The sequence below is a fragment of the Haemaphysalis longicornis genome, unplaced genomic scaffold (genome assembly GCF_048455015.1).
Source record: "Haemaphysalis longicornis isolate Haplotype H1 unplaced genomic scaffold, Haemaphysalis longicornis Haplotype H1 scaffold_1, whole genome shotgun sequence".
In the NCBI taxonomy this organism is placed as follows: domain Eukaryota; kingdom Metazoa; phylum Arthropoda; class Arachnida; order Ixodida; family Ixodidae; genus Haemaphysalis; species Haemaphysalis longicornis.
This window is the reverse complement of record NW_027526203.1, coordinates 215,268,528-215,289,399: the sequence shown is the minus strand read 5'-3', so window position 1 is coordinate 215,289,399 and position 20,872 is coordinate 215,268,528. Positions and strand designations below refer to the sequence as shown.

The following is a 20,872-nucleotide window of genomic DNA, read 5'->3' as shown; positions in this document are numbered from 1 at the left end:
TCAGTCGAGGCATATTAGCATTACTGTGATTACAATTGCTATTTCATTCTATGCTGCAACTGTTATTTTTACTTTATTACTACTGCTCTGACAAAACTAGGGTTGTCACTTTTCCCTTCATCCTAAAAAAATAAAAGAAGTCAAGTGCACCATCACAAACTTTTATTTAATTTCTGCGAAGGAAACTGAACACATGGAGCATGCATGCAAGGTACAAAAATTTGGCCAGTCTTTTGAAACCTCACAGGGGATCCCTAAACTCTGATCTACTGGCATGGTGGTACGGCTCCCACTTAGCAACCCTTTGCGCATGGGTTCTGCTCTTAGTACTGACACGGCATTGGTATTATATTTTTAAAGTCTGCACCACAAATGTCCTCGCAGCATGCATGCTTTGTGAAAACTTGAGGCTAGAATCTGCTAAAGACGCATTCATTTTTACTATTTCATGATGGGTTCCAGTAAGAACTTGCAGTACATAAGAACAAATCAGTAAGACAGCTGCATAATGAACTACAGCAACCTTTGCCACAGCGTTGCCACCTATGTAAAGAAGAAATATTTTTTATAGGGTTGCAGAAGTATGAAATTTGACAAGTTTGTTGTTTTTCTAATATTCCTAGATACAGAAAGAATGGATTAATCCTGAAGTATGGTAAAAATTGTCCATTATTTGACGAAAAGTTGTGTTTCTGGGGAGCAGTGCATGGCTTTCTTATCCAGATGGTGTGCACGACCGTGCCTTGTTGGGGCCGGAGCAAAGAGATAAGGGGGCTCCTGACGCCCTTCCTTCAATCCTCCAGCTGCGTAAGCAGCAGCCGGAAAAGTCGAGTGCCCTCGCCTTACAGTGCAGGTGCATTGTGGGGAAGCCTATTGCCGCTGCTGAAGGCATTCCACATTTTTGGGTGGGGATGGTGCGAGCTCAAAATGTGACATTAGCCGAGGTCTAGTTCATCGTAAAGGGCACGTTTTATGCGGGGTTTTAGGGGAGCATTTCTCATGGTTAATATAAGGGGCATTCCCCAAATTCAAGTTTAGCTGTATTCAACGAGGTTTACCCGAATGTCATCGAGTGTCCATTTACATTTTTGAACTTTAAAACACTTTCAGAATATTCAATTTTTAAATATTGCTATTTTATTAAATTGTAGATCGAATATCATGTCATGTGCTTTGACATTTTATAAAATTTACACACCCCTGCCAGTACATATGCCAGGATGGGACGATGCCACACGCGTGACTGTACCACCACCCCCCTGCAGGAACGGGGGCCGCTGCTACATAGACTGCAGCCCCAAGCGCATTGTGCACGTGGGCCCCGACGGCGGCGGCCTGGGTGTGCCGGATGCCGAGGGCCCCGTGGAGGCACACCACTGCCTCTGGATCCTCACCAGCACGCCGGCCGGCACCAACGACACCCTGTCCATGTGAGCCACCTCCCCCACCTCGCGCTTTGCACCCTTCTGCAGGAGGGGCAATGTTAGCACATGGTGCACCGCACGAATTTCGTTGCACCTGCCCTATCTGCACGGAGCATCGGCAGCATTGGTAAAAGACATGTCCGACTTCCTTCCCCGATAAAACAGGGGGCAGTTCATTGTTCAGACGGGATTGGGGGCTCCAAGGTCTCCTTAAGGCATATTCGAAAAAGAAAACAAAACAAAAAAACAAAGTGGATTTTAGAGTTCAGTTGGGAAATTTGCCCTACATTGGCGATCTTTTTGGATTTATTCAAAATGCCCCATTCTGATGCTCACCTGCTTTTTGCATGAAATTACAGCTGGAAATAACACGTGCTCTAAAATACAAATATTGAAGCCTGCGCTTGACATCATCACTATTCCCTAATTATAGCTCATCATTTGTTGTCTTCAACTACTGGCTAGTAACAGATAGCTTTAAATCATTCTACAATAGAAGTGTAATAAGAAATTGTGGTAAAAAGGTGGAGGCACAGGGAATGGGTGAACTTCATTTATTGTCATGCAGTAAGGAAATTTTGCGTGCCAACAACAGAAAATGGCATTAAGGTACCGCATAGATATCTGAAATAAAAAAATTGTGAGGGGAGAAAATTTGTGATTTTTTGATATCCTAGCCATTTTCAGAAACCAAAGCTGCTTTCAATTTCACGTGTCAAGTGACAACCACAAGGCACCACCTGAGGGATGGTGTGGCTTTGATTGCTCACTCGGCGTCATATAATGAAGCACGATGGCAAATAAAAACGTGCTAGGTTTGGCACAATTTCATTGTTGCATAGTAGTAAGAGAGGAAGTAAATAATGAATAACAGCAAGAAACATCCGGCAATGTTAGTAAGCATCAAAACTATGTTTTTTTTGTTGTGCTGTGTGAATATTCAAAAGTTTTGAATATCAAAGTGAATTTTATGAAATCTGATTTCACGTAAATCATTTAGCATTGCTCGAAAACCTGGAATATTTCAAAGTATTTTGGCATTCAAAAAGACAAATAGAAACGGAATTAGAACTGTTTTTTGTCTAGAAATCTCTTGCTAAAAGCGAGGAAATACATCTTTTGCAGCTAGGCGTTAGACATTGTATACTGGTGTGAGGCTGCACTTTTTTTTTTTTGCAATTTCAATATGGAGGGGGCCCAGATGCGTCTATGCCACTTCTGGTCCTATTTTCAGGCCACATATATAAAAACACTTTATTTTGTGGCATTTGCAGCTATAAAACAGGTGGCATTACCCAGCTAGCTAGCTAAAGCACTAACACCAAAGCAGCAATCCACTTCCTGCCATCACAAGAAGGCCGCTGAAAGTTCACTCTGCTCACCAGAAGGGGCCGTAAATGCGCTCAGGGGCGAAGTCAACAAACCATGCTTTAACACTCAGTTACGGCACACACTGGAACGGCTGCAGCAAGCTTGGGTGGCAAACAATGTCTCCATGACCTTGCTAAGCTGTCTGTGTCCACCAACTTGTGTCGTCCCCTGATGGGGGGCTTGCCTCATCTTGAAGTGGAGGACCAGCAGCTCCTAGTTTGACTGCACAGCACACTACAGAAAAATTTCCAGAGAGAGCCTCTTTGCATCACTGATCAGCTGGGTGTGGAAAGAAGGGTCTCTAGAGGGGAGGAGGATGCTGGCAGGAAGGAAGGGAGAGCCGGCACTCCAGCACTCCAGGCGTCTCATTCGCCAGCAGGGAGAGTGGCCAGCGGTTAGCACGGCAGCACGTGCGCTCAGCGTACCCTTGCCGACAAGCGGGCTGGCTACCCCATTGGTGGTGTTGGGCCCACATGCCCCCTCTTCAAGTTGAGGCACCAAACACAAACGACCTAACAAGTCAAAATACAGCACATACCGCACAAGGCTATAACAGGCCCCCGGTCCAAGAAGTTCACAAAGGTTCACACTTAGGAGTCTTCCCTCGCTACGTGTGCAACCACTTGCACTGCTCACACCTGTGAGACACGGTTTCTCGCAAACTCAATACAACACGAGAGTCATCGGTATGAGCAGAGGTAGTCTGTCACGAGGTGAAGTGAAAACGATAAGGAAGACGCGCTCTACAGGATATGCTCCAAACACCACAAACATCATCGTCATCGTCTTGCCAAGCATCCAATGACAACATGCCAGCAACGACGGAGGGATGTGGTCGCGAGGAAGAGGAAGAAGACGCTGGGGGAACGCTGCGGAGATACTACAAACTTCGCCCGTTGATAATGCTCGAAAGACAAGCTCTACGTTTATGTCTGGGTCTTCCCCGTTATGTACCAATTAAAATTCTATACATGGAAGCCCGTATTCCTCAATTAGTCTCACGCATGCATGCCCTCACCGTAGATGCATTTTTACGAGTCATGGAATCGCCCATATCCAGGCCGCAAACTGCCTTCGTTACATGGCCTTCATTGTTCTTCGATAGTTCATGGCCGCGGTTCAAACATCCACAGGCGGTCTTTGTACAATCTCTGCTTGGCCCATTAAATGTGGCCCTCTTGTCGGCTCCAGTACTTGACAGAGTGTCGCACTTCGATATTTCTTTTGATGAAATCTTTCCCTCTAACGCGAAATTACTCCCTCTGAACCTTTTAACAGGCCTCCTACAGGATCATCTGAACGGTTTCCCATTCCACGCCATTGTTGCAACCGATGCTTCTGTCCGGGAGGAGAGGGCAGGCGTAGGTATTTTTTCTCCCGGTCTAGATTGGGCCTTTTCCCTCCGGCTCCCTAACTTTACTACATCTTTCCACGCAGAATTTCTCGCAATAGTCTTGGCCCTTCGTAAGCTTGGTTCTTCGAAACGACAGGCAATAATTCTCACGGACTCATTTTCTGTTTGTTCTGCCCTTACTTCGTCAACTTCATCCCCCCTACGTCGAGTCCTTGCTTCTTTAGCGCCTTCCTCCCTTCGTGAACTTCGTCTGGTCTGGGTACCTGGACATGCAGGTATCTGGCTTAATGAATCGGCGGATGCTCTGGCGGGAATGGCATTGGGCGGTCCAGTAGTGGAGGTTCTGCCGCCCATTTCCCTCGTAACTTCGGCTCGCTTCCGTAGGCTGTGTTTACTCCAAAGTCTGCCTGATTCTACCTACGACGACTCGGAGCTCGAGCACCTCCGGTACTCATGGAAGTGCAGCATAAGCCAGTCGCGAGCTTGTGAAGTAACCCTCACTAGCTTTCGCTGTCGCGTGCCAAATTTAAATTATTACTTGCACCGCTCTAATCTGGCCCTGTCGCCGTTATGCGCCTTTTGCAAAGAACCAGAAACAATCGACCATTTCTTCTTCTCCTGCCGACGGTTCTCCTCGATAAGCCGAAGATACATAGAAAGTACATGCAGCCGGCTAAACCTCCCGCTGTCTGCTACAGTTATTTTGTCATTTGGGGCGAAGGAACTGGGATTCTGCCACGGGGATCTTTGCAGTGCGTTGCACTCATTCATCCTGGAATCAGGCCGTCTGCCGTGCTAGACAGTATTTAGCTTCATTGGATTTTCTTGACAAGAATATGCGCGCCAAGCTCACTGCTTCGTCTGTACCACTTTCTTCGTGTTTCTTACTTCCAATTTTCATTAAATGGTGTTCGTTGTTACCTTTTTTCTTTCTTTCTCTAATCTCCTTACTTTTATTTCTCTACTCATCTACTGCTAATCCATCCTAATAATTAAAATTTTTTTTCTTTCCCTTCAAAAATTACCTAATTTCTTTCGGTAAGGCGCCCATTTCCTGGCCAATCTCCCTGAGTGGGTACGCGCCATTGAACTGGAACCACCACCACCACCACCACCACATAGCTGTCGGGCGTTCGGACCCGAGCGTGTAGCGGCGGGCATCGACGGGTAACATCCACACCTACCATCCACCTGTCATCAATTCAAGCATCAGGAGGGGTCGACCGTGCGTCCACGAAGGCCGTGCTTGCTTCAACCGCGAGAGCCTGGAACATGGTGCACCACAGGGGACGTTCATACGTGATCGGGCCCCCACCATAAACCCATGCCGCGACTGGCCCACACCGACGCCGCCACGCCTTACCCGGACTGACGGTGCGACGGGACTCGTGAAACTGCAAGCCGTGCGCTGTGTTCGAACTTTTGCTGTAGTCTTTACCGGATTGTTAAGCTGTCCTCTTTTTCGTGATACGCGTCTTTGTTCTGTGTGTCTGTCGTGGGTTGATTGGTATATAAACGCAGTTATCTCTGGTCCTTTTCTCTATTACTTTGCTTCGACCAAGAACCTGATATAGTCTCAAGTTCTTGTTCAAGGCACCAGGGAGCAAGCCCCGAAGCCAGTAGGCTGCAGGGCAGGCACACACCAGTCACTGGAGCATCAGGCATGTGCTGGGAAGCCGTTAGTCAGGGTTCATTTGGCAGTTTCAGGAGAATGCCACCAGAGTTTGTGAATGCAGTGGCCAGCCTGTGCCGGCCAGATCCAGAGAGCTTTGGCACGGTTCGCGCAGGCAGGGACAATCCCTGCTGTCAATGAGGCCTCAAAAAAAGCACCAAGTGGGGTCGTAGAGAGATTCCAAAGAGGCGTCTGCAGAAGAGGCAGAGGTGCTGAAGCGAGGCAGCAGGAAGCGACGCTGCATGGTGCATCTCATTGAAGCCCCCCGGCGAGAGACCCGAGCACCCAAGTTGCCAGGCATTGTGGCGGCTCTGGGGGGGCCACCTTGGGGCTGCCAGCAGGTGTGTGCTGTGCTCCAAGCAAGTGCTGAGGTTGTAGCTGGCTGGGGATGTAGGAGTAGATAGAATGTGGTGTGGCCGCAGGTGCTGATGAAAACAGGACTGGGGACCGAGCTTAGGGAGTGCGCTGCGAAAAGGGAGACGAAACTGTGGCTGGTTGCTGCTGCTCTTTGGTGTAGGGAACAGCGATAGGAATGCTTTTGAACAAGGCTCGGGCCTAGAAGTACCAGGAAATAACGTGTACCGCGATGGCTCTGCACTTGCCCAACTGGGAGGTTCCTGTTTGAACCCATTCCCATTTCATCCTTCCCGCTAGTTCCTTCCCGTTTCAACCTGGCGCACCACGACCTCCCCTTCTCGCCCTTTCCCATTTCACCTGTTCCCATTTGAACCTTCTCGTTTGTTCCCTGCCGCTTCAACCTGGTACAAAACGCCCTTCCCATTTCGTATTTTCTCATTTAGCCCCTTCCCGGAATAACGAACCCTGTTTCGATTCGAACCGACGCGTGCGATTTTTTAAATTAATCCGACTGTATTTAACCTGATGTTTTGAGTTCCGTCTGACGCACCCAAAAGTAAAAAATTACTTGCGTCCGCCGTAACCTGAAAATTAAATTGAAGTTACGTCAAACGTATTTCACCGTAAAAAAAAACAAAGTATGCAGACGTCCTATTAACCTGCAACCTTTTTGCGATGGTCCGTTTTACGACACGCGGCACCAATTAAAAACCAACACGTATGTTGCTGTGTCGCGTCCGACCCAGTACAGCGTTGGTGAATTACAGCTGAAACCACACCCTTCCGTGGGCTTCTGCGTTGGTCGAGTGGTCTGGAACATGTTGTTCGCATGCGTACTCTGCGGCAGCGGTGATGGTTCCAGTCCCTACGGTTGCATATACGAATGCACATGCACTTATATGCAACACACACAAAAAAAGAAAGTGCGAGAATTAACAAAATAGAACCTTTCCGCGGTCGTAGTGCCAGTTTGTAGCGCCCGTAGCTCTTGCCGAGAATGAAGTTGGGTGTTTTAACAAACGCAACTCTTAATTTATTAGGGGTATACAGGGCTACTATTTTATTTCTACGCAGGAAAACGGTCTCGCAAAATATAATTACCAGATCTAGCTAACTACAGAAAAAGCGTATTTTATGAAAGCATAACTTATGGGTCAAGCTAGTGGTACGATCCATTTTAATTAGTGGCTAACGGTCACTTTATATACAAATGTCTGTAAAAGAATGGCCATTCAAGTCTAAAGCTGAAATTTTTGCTTGGAGGAAATAGTTCACACACATTTTCAATCCACGCGTTAAGAACACCCCAAGCTGTATTCTCTTGCATGTACTTTTTACGGATAATACATAGGCGGGCACGCAGTACGTGGAAAAGCAAAAGCAAGAGAGTTTTAGCATATCGTTACCGTGTTTGCGTTACGATTTACTGTGTTACCGGGAGCCGGAGTTTCCGTTAGCCACTGAAAACGGTAGGACACGTTTTAACGCACCGTTTGCGATGCATCATGGAGGAAAAAAAATGCGGTGCGTATTCCGACCGGGGCGGCGCAAGTAGCGATGTCTGATGAATTAGTCTCAAAGCAAATCGTGCATAATTTTGTTGCTCATATGTATTTGCTTTCGTTTAAAGTAGCTTGAATATTTCACTTTTCGGGTGAAGCGTTCACAATAATTGTAGTTTTGAGAATACTGTAGCCATAATATGTAGAGCTTTAACTCTTTCGCTACCGCAGAAAATTGACCAATTTTTAGGGGTCCAAGAAAACATTTTTTTCCTGCTAAAAAATTGGTTAGGCACTAATTGCAGGAGCACGAAATGCAGATTATTTAACGGCCTTTCCAATAACACCAGTTTTTTAAAGGTTTTCATATATCATAGTTGTGCAAAAAAATATCAAATCCAAAATTTTTGTCAAGTTGTCGAAAAAAATGATAAAAAAGGAGTTGTGTATATCAAACCACCGGTAGTAGAAAAAAATTAGAATATACATTTTGTAGGGAAACATTTCCAAAACGTGCCCTAGAAAAAACGTCGACTTGCGCGGAACAGTTTTTCAGATATAAAAAAAAATGTTAGAACGCACGGTGCTCGTGTCATGCGGTGAAGCCCAACCTCTAATTCAAAATGTGCAATTTCGGGGGGTTCCCTGGAATAAATCTGGCGGTTTGACGTTATCAGAGGCACCAATTTGCCCCCACATAGCGTAAAAACATCTTGTCAATGGCTGACTTTGCAATTACAGCGAGCACAATATTTCGGACAAGCACGCGATGTGGAAAAAAACATGCATGAAGTTGAAAACGGAACGCCGTGGCTGATGCTTGTTGTTGTTCACGGTCAGTTATCTCTCAAAATATAAAGCTGAGCTTTATTATCATCTTCTTACTCGCAATTGTAGTCTTGCTCGCAAAAATGAAGTATGATGAGCTAGAATCGTGCCCTGCAATTTTTGGCTGAGTAGCAGTTGTGCGACGAAAAAAATCAACACAACGAGCCTTCTCTTTTGCAGCGCCACCTGACATTTTTCAAATGAAACAGTACAAAAACTTATCGGAGTCTCCGTCCGAATAGGCAGTTCAACTAAGCAACAACACTAGACACCCGGATATACCCTCGCATGGAAACGAAATTGGAAGGCGAACAGCTGGCAGTGTAAGGCCGGTTTGAAGCGCTGTCCTCGGCGGAACAGATATCTGGCGACTGGGTGTGACCTTTTGACTTGCATCTGAAGTTCTTATCGCAGAAATTGGTTTAGGGTGGGGGGAAATCAGGAGCGCCGTGCTTTGTTCGAGGATCAGTCGCGGACGCTTCAGGCGCCATGTCAGGTAGCCTTGAAGTTGGGTAACTGCGTAGTACCACTAAATATGAATTTCGCGATGCAGAAACGAAACCGAAACTGTTGTAAACTGTTTGCAAATGGTCCTGGGGTAAGTAGACCTACCACAGTACTTAGAACAACTTGCGCAAAGGCAATACAGTTAAACCTCGTTATAACGAGACGGGCTATAACGAAATAATGGATATAACGAGCAAATCGTAATTCCCCTTGAAAGTCCCCATAGAAACCAAGGTATTTAAAACCTCGTTTTAGCGAGGTAAAATTTGCCCGTTACGGGATATAACGAACAAATTTCGTTGAGAAATCAAATTTTGAGCTAATTTTTAAACTGCGCTACGCGGATTTGAGACAGCGCGCGACGCGGCAACTGTATTATCAGTTCAAAACTCCCGCCACGCGCGCGAAGCTGGATGGCGCGCCATGCAGACGCTGCGCCCGCGAAGCCATTCCCACCCTCCTCTCACTGCGCACGGCATGGCCCTTCGATATACAGTCTCGGACTCACCGCGGGCTCCCTGAGAAGCAGTCCGACGTTCGATTTTCACATGCATCCCTATGGCTTCGGGGAATCCTCGGACTACCCGCGGACTATTCGCGGTGAGTCCGAGAAGAGCCCCAATGCGTCGCCTTCCTCTCCCCCCCCTCCCCCTGAGCCCCTGTTCGTATCGCCGACGTCGCTGCGTAGTTGTGTGTGCGTGGGTTTTGGCAGTCTTCAGCCTTGTCTTTTATCGTACTGAACGCGAGTGCGACAGGCGGGAAGCGAAAGCGAAAAACTATCACGCTTGAACAGAAGATGGCTATGATAAAAGCCGTCGCATCGGGCGTGAAGGAAGGTAAGGTGCACTCCGTGGTAAGGTGGCAAGAGACTTTGACGTGTGGACGAGTACGCTGTCCACAATCGTGACCAACTGAGTCCATCGTCAGCGCTGTTGCACGTGGCGTAAAAGGAAGCGCTAAGGACGGCGTCAGAGGCACTAGATGCGGTGGACGTGCTGCGCCGCTACTTCGGCGCGCACGAGGGTGGCGAAGATGGCGTGAACATAGCGGCCGCAGCTGAGCGAGCCATCGCTCGCATCAGGAAGGTGCATCGACGTCCAATTACAAACTTCTTCAATCCAAGTCTGTTTGAAATACGAGTTTCGAACTACAATAAAGTAGGTTCGTGACTTTTCCTTTTTACCTTCGGAATGTGTTTATTTTACTGACTACCGCCATGCGGCAAGATGCTATTTCGCCCGCTTTTTGTTTTAGGCAACTACAATGCATATTATTTGCAGTAAATGTCGGCTACGGCTATAACGAAATATTGGCTATAACGAGCAAATCGCGGCGCCCCTTCAATTTCGTTATAACGAGGTTTAACTGTAAAACTGCCTAAAATCATAAAGTAGCTTTGCATCCAGGCACTGCTTGACATTTTCAGCCGATTTCTGGGATTATTACTGTCAGAGCGCGAACCTGACGATTGAAAATCGTTTGCTAGTTCCCCATTCACGCCCTGATAGCAAAAAAACAAGCGCTGGTGCAAAGTAGGTAATTTCGAGTTGCACGCATTCTTCGTTGGTAGCCATGACGCGCGATCACGCCCCTTTTTCACACCCAGGTGATTCAAAAGCGTGTCAAAAATCACGTTTCCGTTGCAAAAATAAAAACAAAACTGATTTTGAAAGGCCATTTTCTGATCTAACTCCGAACAGCTTTACTTGTTCGAGAAACACCAGGAACGCTATTAAAAGGCGCTCCCTAAAGTATCGATCAAATTGATCAATTTTGATAGGCGCGGTAGCGAAAGAGTTAAAAAGAAAACATATCGGTGGTGCCATCTACCGTGTAGAGTTAGAGTCAAGGTAAAATTTCGCCCCCGGTTTAAATATTTAGGCACGAAATGAGTAAAATATGTCGTAGTCATTACTCAGTAACCTACACTACCTTGCCCAGCACAATTTTGGAGGCCTAAAAGTGCACTGTGAGCTCACAAACTTATCTGAACTATTTGAGACGGGCGTTTTGGGAGTGGGTTGAAACGGAAAGGGTGTTTTGGGAACGTGTTGAAACAAAAAGCGATCAAACGGGAAGGGCATTTTTGGAACGGGCGCAAACGGGACAGGCCAAACGGGAAGGGCATTTCGGGAATGGGTTAAAGCGGGATGGGTTCAAATGGGAATGGGTTGTTTCGGGCTACACCCGCCCAACTAGCTGTGGTTTTGAGTATGTTTTTGGTTCCATTTACGCGGTGGTTTTATTTACTCGGTTTCTGTTTGTCGAGATTCTGCTGTACAACCTTTTTTTGTGAAATGCCAAGAAAATGGCATAATTGGACTTTTCCGGTAGTGAAGTCATTCTATGCAAGCAGGTTCAAAATTGTATTGAACGTTACCTTACACATTACCAATGGAAAATTACCCTCCCTGTATTAAAGCTGATCACTGCAGCGACAGCTTAAGCCTTGGTGAAGTGTTCCAAGTGACAGGTGTGTGCAAACTAAGCCCGGCCCATTTCTCTTTTATCCAGGCAACGAGGTCCTACACTGGAGATTACGCTGCTTCCTAACCTGAGAGTTCCGTGTCCTGAGAACCACGTCTACGTGTACTCAGGGGTGCCACCATTTGTACTTTCAACTGCACATGGCAACGAGGAGAGCAGGCTGCTGGGGGCATTTTGTGGCACCAACTTGACAGGTAGGAGCAGCTGTGTTCTCAGGCAGGAGTGGCACAGCGGTGCAGGCCTGCCATTCACAAAGGTAGCACTTAAAGACATCTAGAGGAGAGGTTCTCGGCCGTGTAGGCCCCAAGAAATTCTCGAAGTCACGGAGAAGCGTCCTAGTATGTTGTGTGGTTGTTAGGTACGTGGGCTTGTGCATAATAAACTGAAAGGGCTGCAGTTTCATTAAAAATTTTGTTGCACTACTAGTATACAGGAAAGAAAGCGTGCATTTTGGAGAGGCGGTCAAGCTTCCTTTGCCTGCAGCTACGTTAATGCATGTATCTGTGTCACTTTGGGCCAGTCTCATATATGCTGCTGCGTCCACCTTAATTATGTACCTTTCAGTGTTAGAAACACAGCACTCTCTCTTTTAAGGGGGGATGTGGCATTCAACTTCGGAAAGATGACCAAAACATCGTTTTTTTGAAAGCCACATATTCGGCTTCTTTGTTTTCTATTCTGTGCGTTTGCAAAGTTTTCCCACCGAAAACCGCCGCAAAGTGGCATAAAAAATACTTTTTCCAGCTGTAGTGACAAAATATTAGTGCAAAAGGTAAAAAAAATTGCAATTTTTGGAGCGCTGTATCTCCGCAACAGCGCCACGAGGTGCAGCCATTTTAGTATCGTTAGATCAGCCGAGCGATGCTCGTTCCAGTCCCAGTTGTGTCTTTTATCTTCGTCCATTCACAAATGCACGAACGACAGAAAAAGAAAGATGCACAAACAAAGCCAGAAATAGATGCTGAAGTGCGATTGGCTCTTCAGTCAGGGTGGGCTGAAATGGCCCTCCTAGTTGGGCTTCGCTGCGGCAATGCAAGATGGCGGCCGCCTGAACTGCATAGTGCGCATTTCTGAGTTCATTTTCGCTGCTTCGCTAGGCAAAGTTTCTGTTCAGTTGTGGTATTCAACATGCACTTTATTGCCATAGGAAGGCCTGAGATCACGAGCCAGATTATGGGAAGTTGCGTGGCTCGAAAGGCGGAGGTCATCGAACGCTTCGTGGTGTGCCACTTTACCGTGGCCAGTACACGGAGGGTTCCAGTCCCAGTTGTGTCTTTTATCTTCGTCCATTCACAAATGCACGAACGACAGAAAAAGAAAGATGCACAAACAAAGCCAGAAATAGATGCTGAAGTGCGATTGGCTCTCCAGTCAGGGTGCGCTGAAATGGCCCTCCTAGTTGGGCTTCGCTGCGGCAATGCAAGATGGCGGCCGCCTGAACTGCATAGTGCGCATTTCTGAGTTCATTTTCGCTGCTTTGCTAGGCCAAGTTTCTGTTCAGTTGTGGTATTCAACATGCACTTTATTGCCATAGGAAGGCCTGAGATCACGAGCCAGATTATGGGAAGTTGCGTGGCTCGAAAGGCGGAGGTCATCGAACGCTTCGTGGTGTGCCACTTTACCGTGGCCAGTACACGGAGGGTAAAATGCGGTGTGTGTGCTTGTGATAGCGGCTCGCAAAGTGAACTGTTAGTCTGATTTGCGATGTTTACACATTTGCACACTTGGTGCTGTGCTTGACAGCAGGCTTGCTAGCCTTGGGAAAGAAATGGTCGACGCGTCAAAAGCTTCATAGCCGCTGTGCGTTAGTGCATCGCCTGGCTGCACAACCAGTTAACCACCGCGGTGGCTTAGTGGCTAAGGCATTGTGCTGCCGAGCACGAAGACGTGGGTTCAATTCCCGGTCGCGGCGGCCGCTTTTCTGATGGAGGCGAGAAGAAAAAACGCCCGTGTGTACGAGATTTCGGTGCACGTTAAAGATCCCAAGGTGGTCAAAATTAATCCGGAGCCCTCCACTACAGCGCGCCTCATCGCCTGCTTTTTGCCGGCGCATTAAACCCTACAATCAATCAATCACTGCGCAACCAGTTATGATTGAATGCCAGTAGTTGTAATTAATGCCTGTGACGTTAGATTTAATCTTCAAAGCAACCTGACGAGCCATATCATGGATATTCAAAGTACGATATGTCGCCGTAAACATGCGCTGCAATGTTTGCAAGCCATATAACCTTTTTTTGCGCAGCGTTTAATGTGCACTTCTTGTAATCATGCAAACAGGTCTGAGTTCAGAATAAAAACCTGTTCACAGTGTTAAAAACGTACCTTACTGTCGCAGCATTGAACAGATTGAATTTTTTAGGGAAATTAATACCAATGCATACATGTGTAGTTTAGTGCATATTGGCTGTGCTACAAGGAATATTGGATGCCCTGAATGTCAAGAGTACTAAAAAATGTGCGTACATTGAAGTTGGAGTCATGCAGAATATTATACAGAGCTTCAAAGTAGCTCATTTGTATCCTTGTAGCATGTAAACTTTTGGCAATGCACATTTGCATGTACGAGTACTAAGTTGCTGCTGCAGGCAAGATTATAAAACATAAAAAGCCAAAAGTCAGTTTCCAGATTTATGTAAAAAAAAAAAAAAAGAGATCCTCACTTGTTGCCATGGTGACATACTGCATAGGGAAGTTTTCCAGCGCAGTACAGGCAACCAGCTAACCTACTTTGCATTGAAAGCCATCTTCCCCTCCATTTGGTCTACAAAATGGGCTATGTACTCTTCACAGAGGTGCTGAAAATTATGTTTTGTAGAATGAAAAAGGGTGCAAAAGGCACTCCAATTTCAAGGCAAGGCATCCCAGAAGCTCCTTGTTCAAGAGGACACGAAAGACTGCAACCCCGGCAACTTCTGATAAATTAAATCCATGTTGCATCTTTGGAAGCCATTTTCTCAAAATAGTTTTTTTTTTTCCACCTGTATCACTTGTTCCAGTGGTTTCTTCGTGACCGCTAGGTCTACCTATTTTGATTCAATTTTTTGCATTACATTCTTTGATGCACAGTTCAGGTCGTGACATTCTTGGTTTTTCAGGTTTACTTTTTATGAATTTTTTATTCAACTGGTTGTTTACAGTCTGCATGCCCTAAAAAACTGGAAACTAAAAAACATTGTGTTGTAAAGAAAAAACTCTAAGAATGACATGACCTCATCCATTCAATTGGGAATGCAAAGCACTTCGAACAAGTTTTCTATCCTGCATTATAAGCCGCTCAAGCTCAGCGAGAACAGAGCTTTGAGCTCAAGGAGAACAGAAAGAAATTCGTTAAAATAAAAACGTTTTTAAAATAATACTTTGAAATTTTTATGGTGTTATCCCAAAGGAATTTCCGGTTGCTGTGCCAATTTTCATCAAAACCCACCAAAAAATAAAAAAAGTTGATTTCAAAAGCCATGTCCCCCCTTAAATCGATAAAAATGCAAGCACCCAAGGAACCCATTTTGAGAACCTCTGATCTAGAGCATTTCACGGGGCTCGCCCATTAGGCTGGGCCAGGTGCAGCCTGTATTCCTTTACTGTGACATGTTGTCACAGCTGGCGAGATGTGTTCAGTGAAAATTCTGCTCCAGTCTAGTTCATGGGAACTTTTGAGCTGCTGCGGGAAAGCAGCTCTTGTTGTCCGTGCTGGATGCAGCACAGCTGTCTAAGCATTAGTGTTTTTTGGAAGGTGGCCCAGGCAGTCCAAATACACACTGTGTGACAGTTCGACAAGATAAACGACCAGTGTACTAAATATGAAAACACAAAGTGGGAGTAGAAATTATGAAGCAGTGGTGTTGGTCTTTTGCTCCTTCGTGTTCTTGTTTCTTAGTACACTGGTCATTGATCATGAAACCCTACCAACTCTCCCAACCCACAGTCCTGTTGAATGATTCTGCAGCTAGTCACCCGTGCAACACTGTTGAGCTTGTTTCCTCTCGTAAGAATGCGTCCTCCCTGCTTGTTCCTGTTTTGGTAGGTGGTGTTTTTAACCTGTCGCTGCACATCCTTATGTTATTTGTAACAAGTTATGTAATGGGCACACCTGTTAACTGTTTCTCATCTCCCCACTTTTTTCAAGCAGCACCCATCACCCTGGTGTCGCCGACAGGCTGGCTGTCGGTGTATTTCCGACGCGGCCAACTCCCACAGGGTTTCAGCGGCCACTTCCGTCGCCTGGACTGCCCGGGCACCTGCACGTTTGAGCCCCAGCACCAGTGCAGCCCCAGTGGGCAGTGCGTGTGCAGCCCTGGCCATGTGGGAAGCCATTGCCAGTCTCTCACCTGCCCCAACGACTGCCTGTCCAGCCAGCACCATGGCCTCTGCGAAAAGGTGGGCAGCGGGCAACACCGCTCTCTGCTGTAGCCTGAAGTGCATGCTGAACTGTGGGAGGATGGCCGAGCAGGTGTGCATGAGTTTTACCATTTCCACACAAGGCTGCAACAGCTATTGTTCTGATGCAACCAACCTATCTGGAGATGGATGGGTGGATTGGTGTACGGGATAAGGGGTTATTGGTCACAGGGGGGGTGGCAACAAGGCCATGTCTTTGAGAGACCTCCAGTGCTTTTGTCACGGCCCAAACCTGCGCGATCTGGATCTGGAAGGGGGGAAATCCATAGCATTTGATAGCTGTTGGCTTCGCTAGGCTCCACAAATCGTCACTTGGGCTAGACGAGAAAGACGCTGTAGGCCTAGGCCAGCTGGATAGTGCCAGTGCATGGGAGGCCAAACTGAGGTGGATGAAAGGAGAAGTCAGGAGGGCACTTCCTTCTGGACTGTATGGAGTAGTTGATGACCTTTTATGAGACGGGGAATAGAAAAAGCACTGCAGGTAGCAGTGCTCGGTAGCTCAGGGTTTCTCCTCTTGCCCCCTGCGTGACCACAAACAGTGGCACATTTGATTGCTTTTTGTGAGGGGTAGGAAGGGGGGAAATGCATGGCAGATAATGAGTGCATGTTGAAGCATCTAAGCTAGCCACAATAGGGAGGTGTGAAATGCATGTTGGAGCATCTGTGGCAGGAGGTAAGGCATTTCGGTGAGAGGTGTAGTAGTTAGCACTATCATTGCAGTCGGCACCACCACACATGCTGTGGATGTTCAGAGCATGAAGCTCACTGCTTCTGCTTTCCCCACTTCCCACCTTCGACTAGATCGCGTGAAAGTTGGCTTTGGGGCAGAACGTGGACCATGAAGGAGAAGAGGGTGGCCACTCACGACTACACCCACAGTGAAAATATTTTACATGTTAAAGGGACACTTAAGTCAAAAGCAAGTTGGCGTATGTTGATAGGCTAGAGTGTCATAAAGACAAATATACCACTCCCAGTAGCAGCAGTTGCTTATTAACGCAGAAAGGGTCAAAAGTGGGAGAACTACAATGTGTGATGTCACAAACCGTGAATGCGTTATGAGACAGGATTGGTGGAGCTTGCCAAAGTGTTTCCCTCAAGCAAACTCTGAGGCAGCAGGGACGTGTAAATGTAAAATGATTGTGTGCAGGAATTTTGCTGGTAATGCATTTTTTAAAAAGAGTCAAAAGACACAACCTCAGCCAGCAAACATTATAAAATAGGATGCCTCATCCATAGGATGTCTTTCGATTTTGTTCAAATGTTTCAGCCTGCATACAAGTGTAGTAAAAAAAGGCATGCATCTGGGGAAACCAAAAAGTGTACCATACCTACTTACCACTAGGGAATATATATATGAGAAATATATATATATATATTTTTTTTTTGTAACGGAGTGTCTAGAGTGCTGTCCGACGGCACCCTAGCTGATCGTTGCAGGCATGGCTAGAGCGCCGTCCGACGACATTCGAATATTTAACACTAGGCTAGCACCAGCCAAAGAGTCTTTCGTTGTGGTGTAGAGGATCCGTCTTAGCTTCTTGATCCCAAAGTTGGTGGGTCGAAGCCAGCTTTTGCCTCTTTTTTTTTTTTTTTTTCATTATTTACTAATTGAAGTGTAATTTTTATGCCTTGGGTTAGTTTTTGTGTTTTAAATGATTTCTTTGTGCGCGTTAGGCTATCTTATGTTATATTTAGGTTAGGTTGCCTAGCTTTACGTTACCTAGAGCGATGTACTGCCAGGTGCGGCAATTTTACCACCAAACGCCTGTGGACGTCGATGTAGTGGAGTGCTTATAAAACCGTCGGATGGCACTCTAGACACGGCCTTTTCGAAATGAGTCTAATCCACCTTAAACAGAGCTTAGGAAAAAACACGAAAGTACATTACCCGAACATAAATTCAACGCTGTCAAAGTTATTATATGATATGTTTTACATGTCAGCTAGGGGAAGCTTACAGCCACAAGTAATTAAAAATTATGCAGCAGATTGGACCAGTATTAGGATGATGACTTTGAACTTGGCTCGTATTGAATGGAAACACCCAATTTGATGCAGCATTCTTATAAAAACTTTATTGAAATTGACTTTCAAGAAGGGTATGATGGAGTTTTTGGCAAAAAAGTCATTAAACATATGCAACAGAGCTTCAAGAACACAAGAACAATATATGAAGAGCAGGTGAGTCTTCTTGGCAGCATAAGCAGCTCTCTTTGAACTCTTCCACAGGATCATTTTCGTGGGCACACCTGAAGACACTCGCGAAGTAAGCAAGCTTTTCATTGTCTTGCCATGAATTTCCAAAATGCTTCCCAAGAAGGGGGGTCACATCTTCTTCACATTAATGAAGTCGTTTGTACCCACAGGGGGAAGGGATTGGCCAGGGCTTGTAAGTGGGGGCTATTTAGTTATGTTGTGAAATGGTAAATATAGGAGTAATACAAAACAAAAAAATAGCAGACTCACTTTGTAGAGGTGGGGGAAACGGGATGAAATAATTGTTTCAGATCTCACAGTTATATTTTGTTCGCTTCATCTTCAGTTCACTTTGTCGTCACCGTCTGGGGACAGATCTTATCTGACTTAGTTCTGTTTTCTGGATTTGACTCATATCGAGGGGGGGGACTCCTCATATGTAGAACAGCCAGTGACAAAAGCAGATATACCTAGTTCAACCCCAATATAATGAAGTTGTAAAAAACCATCATCATCATCAGCCTACTCAGGCCCACTGCAGGACGAAGGCCTTTCCCATTGACCTCCAACCACTTCTGTCCTGTGCGGCTCGAGCCCACAGTTTACCCCCTAATAAAGTGCTGTCTGTAAAAAAAACAGCACTTTATCTTGTTATAATTTTATTGCATTGAAATTCTGCACCTAGGATGTAGAAATATGACCAGTGTACCTACTGGTTGTAAGGACCCATTTTGAAGCTTCACCCTTTAGTTTCTTTGAAAGTAATCTGTGACCTCTTTTTACATCTGTTTCGCTGTCAGAGGTGGCCTCACACTGCAATTTCGGACAGTCCTCTTGAAGAAATCTGACTGTTCTGGAGGCAACGAATCCTCCCCACAGGGTGTAAAAACCTTCTCAGTAACTTACTTTGCAGTTACGGCCAGCGCAAGATTCTGGACAAGCCTATGCTCAGTATGCCGCGTATCGTCCGATCGATCGCTGAAGCTAAGCAGCATTTCACTCGATCAGTACCTGGGAGGGAAGGAGATTCCAGACAAGCACGTGATTTTTAAAAATCTACTTGGAGTTGGAAAGGAAATTTGATGGCGAATGCGTGCTGACGTCCACTGTCAGTTTATCGTGATTTAGCTGTCAGAACTTACTTACACTAGTGATTTGTTGTTATCTTCCAAGTGGCTGTGAAAAGCCATGCTTGCAGAAATGTGGTATGATGCACTAGAATTGTGGCTGGCAAGCTTTCACAGAGGAGCCGTCACGCAACGGAAAGGGTTCAGTTCCAAGCGCCTCCTGCATTGTAGCGGTAATTAATTTTTTACAAAGAAACAATACCGAAACTTGCAAAATTTGTCAGAATGGATAGTTCTTTTGTAGAACCAACACTAGACATCCATAACGCATGGAAATGAAACTGGCCAGCTAGCAGCTGGCGGTGGGCAAGTCTGATTGAAGCACTGTCCTTGTCTGAACTGATATCCGACGATTAGGCCATCTAGAACTGGGTGTTATCTTTTAAAGACGATAGTCTTTCTTGGGCTACTAAAATGCAGAAATTTTAGTCTGTCTGTCTGTCTGTCTGTCTGTCTGTCTGTCTGTCTGTCTGTCTGTCTGTCTGTCTGACTCGATTCATCCACCCAGCCAAAGTGAAATAAAATCTGCGCAATAGTCTTATAAACTCACAGCCAAATCTAAACGTCTACCTCCGGTGTCAGTGTTCGTACTTGTCAACGTTGGTGAGCAAAATCAAGACATTACGCAAATATAAGGCGGAAAATCAATACATAAGTGATATTTGCAGTGTTCCTTTATTAAAATTTCATGGATGCTTGGTTTTTGCGATAGTAAATGAATTACTACATCAACGGCAGAAAATCGTCTCCTGCTGTTGCCAGCGCTACCTCCTGGCGGCATTGAAGATATGAAACGACAATAGCAATGAAAGGTTCCACTAGATGGGATCCACATTCCACTTGGAACACTCATGCAGTAGGGCATCGTAGTTCTATAAATGTTGTAGTATAGGGTCCTCAATTCACGCGCGTCTCCGCCGTACGGCAGTGTTGGCATCGAGACACCCGACTTGGAGCAGTAAAGCGCGGTAAATTTAAATTGGCTTGAGCAAACCTGTACCGTGTTATCTTGGGAGGAATGAGATGAGAGGAGCAGCATGAGAGGTGGGCGGGAAAGAGAAGGGAGGCGTTTACATGGCAGGGGCGCCAGTCAACTATCGTCTTTTGGCGACATTTGCAATGAAAGGAGCAGATACGCGGCCATTTTTTACTTGCAGCTGGAGCTCTTATCACAGAAATTAGGTGCAGATGCGGGAAAATTGTGAGCAGAATGCTTTTTTGAGGAATAGTAGCGTGCAAAAAGGGCACCATGGTGAATTAGGCTTGAGTTAGGCTTAAGTTTAGTAACTGCATAGTAGTGCCAAATATGAATTTCGTGATGCAGAAATAAAACTGAAACTGTTTTGAACTGTTTGCAAATAGTCCTACTGGTATTTAGGACTATGACTGTGTGCGATGGCAATAAAACTGTTTGGAATCCAAAACTAACTTTACAGAAAGACACTTATTGATATTCTTAGCTGATTTCATCGATCAATCCGAAGTTTAGAAAATTGTCCTACAATTCATTATTGGGGCCCTGATAACAAAAACCAGATGCTGATGCACCAGAGTTAGGAGCAGTATGCCTTTCTTTTGGAAGCATGGGTGTGGGACAATCGCACCCAATTTTTGCACTCAAGTGATACCAATTTGGGTCAGAAATA

General features: G+C 45.9%; 1 protein-coding gene across 1 annotated transcript in view; it reads left to right on the top strand.

The window, feature by feature from the left end:
* Nucleotides 1–20,872, top strand: part of Megf8 (multiple EGF like domains 8) — a 286,005-nt gene that overhangs the window by 148,746 nt on the left and 116,387 nt on the right. The window contains exons 18-20 of the mRNA XM_077673228.1: nucleotides 1,266–1,430; nucleotides 11,530–11,696; nucleotides 15,632–15,879. Of these exons, the coding sequence (XP_077529354.1) occupies nucleotides 1,266–1,430; nucleotides 11,530–11,696; nucleotides 15,632–15,879 (580 nt within the window). The remainder of the gene's footprint in view (nucleotides 1–1,265; nucleotides 1,431–11,529; nucleotides 11,697–15,631; nucleotides 15,880–20,872) is intronic.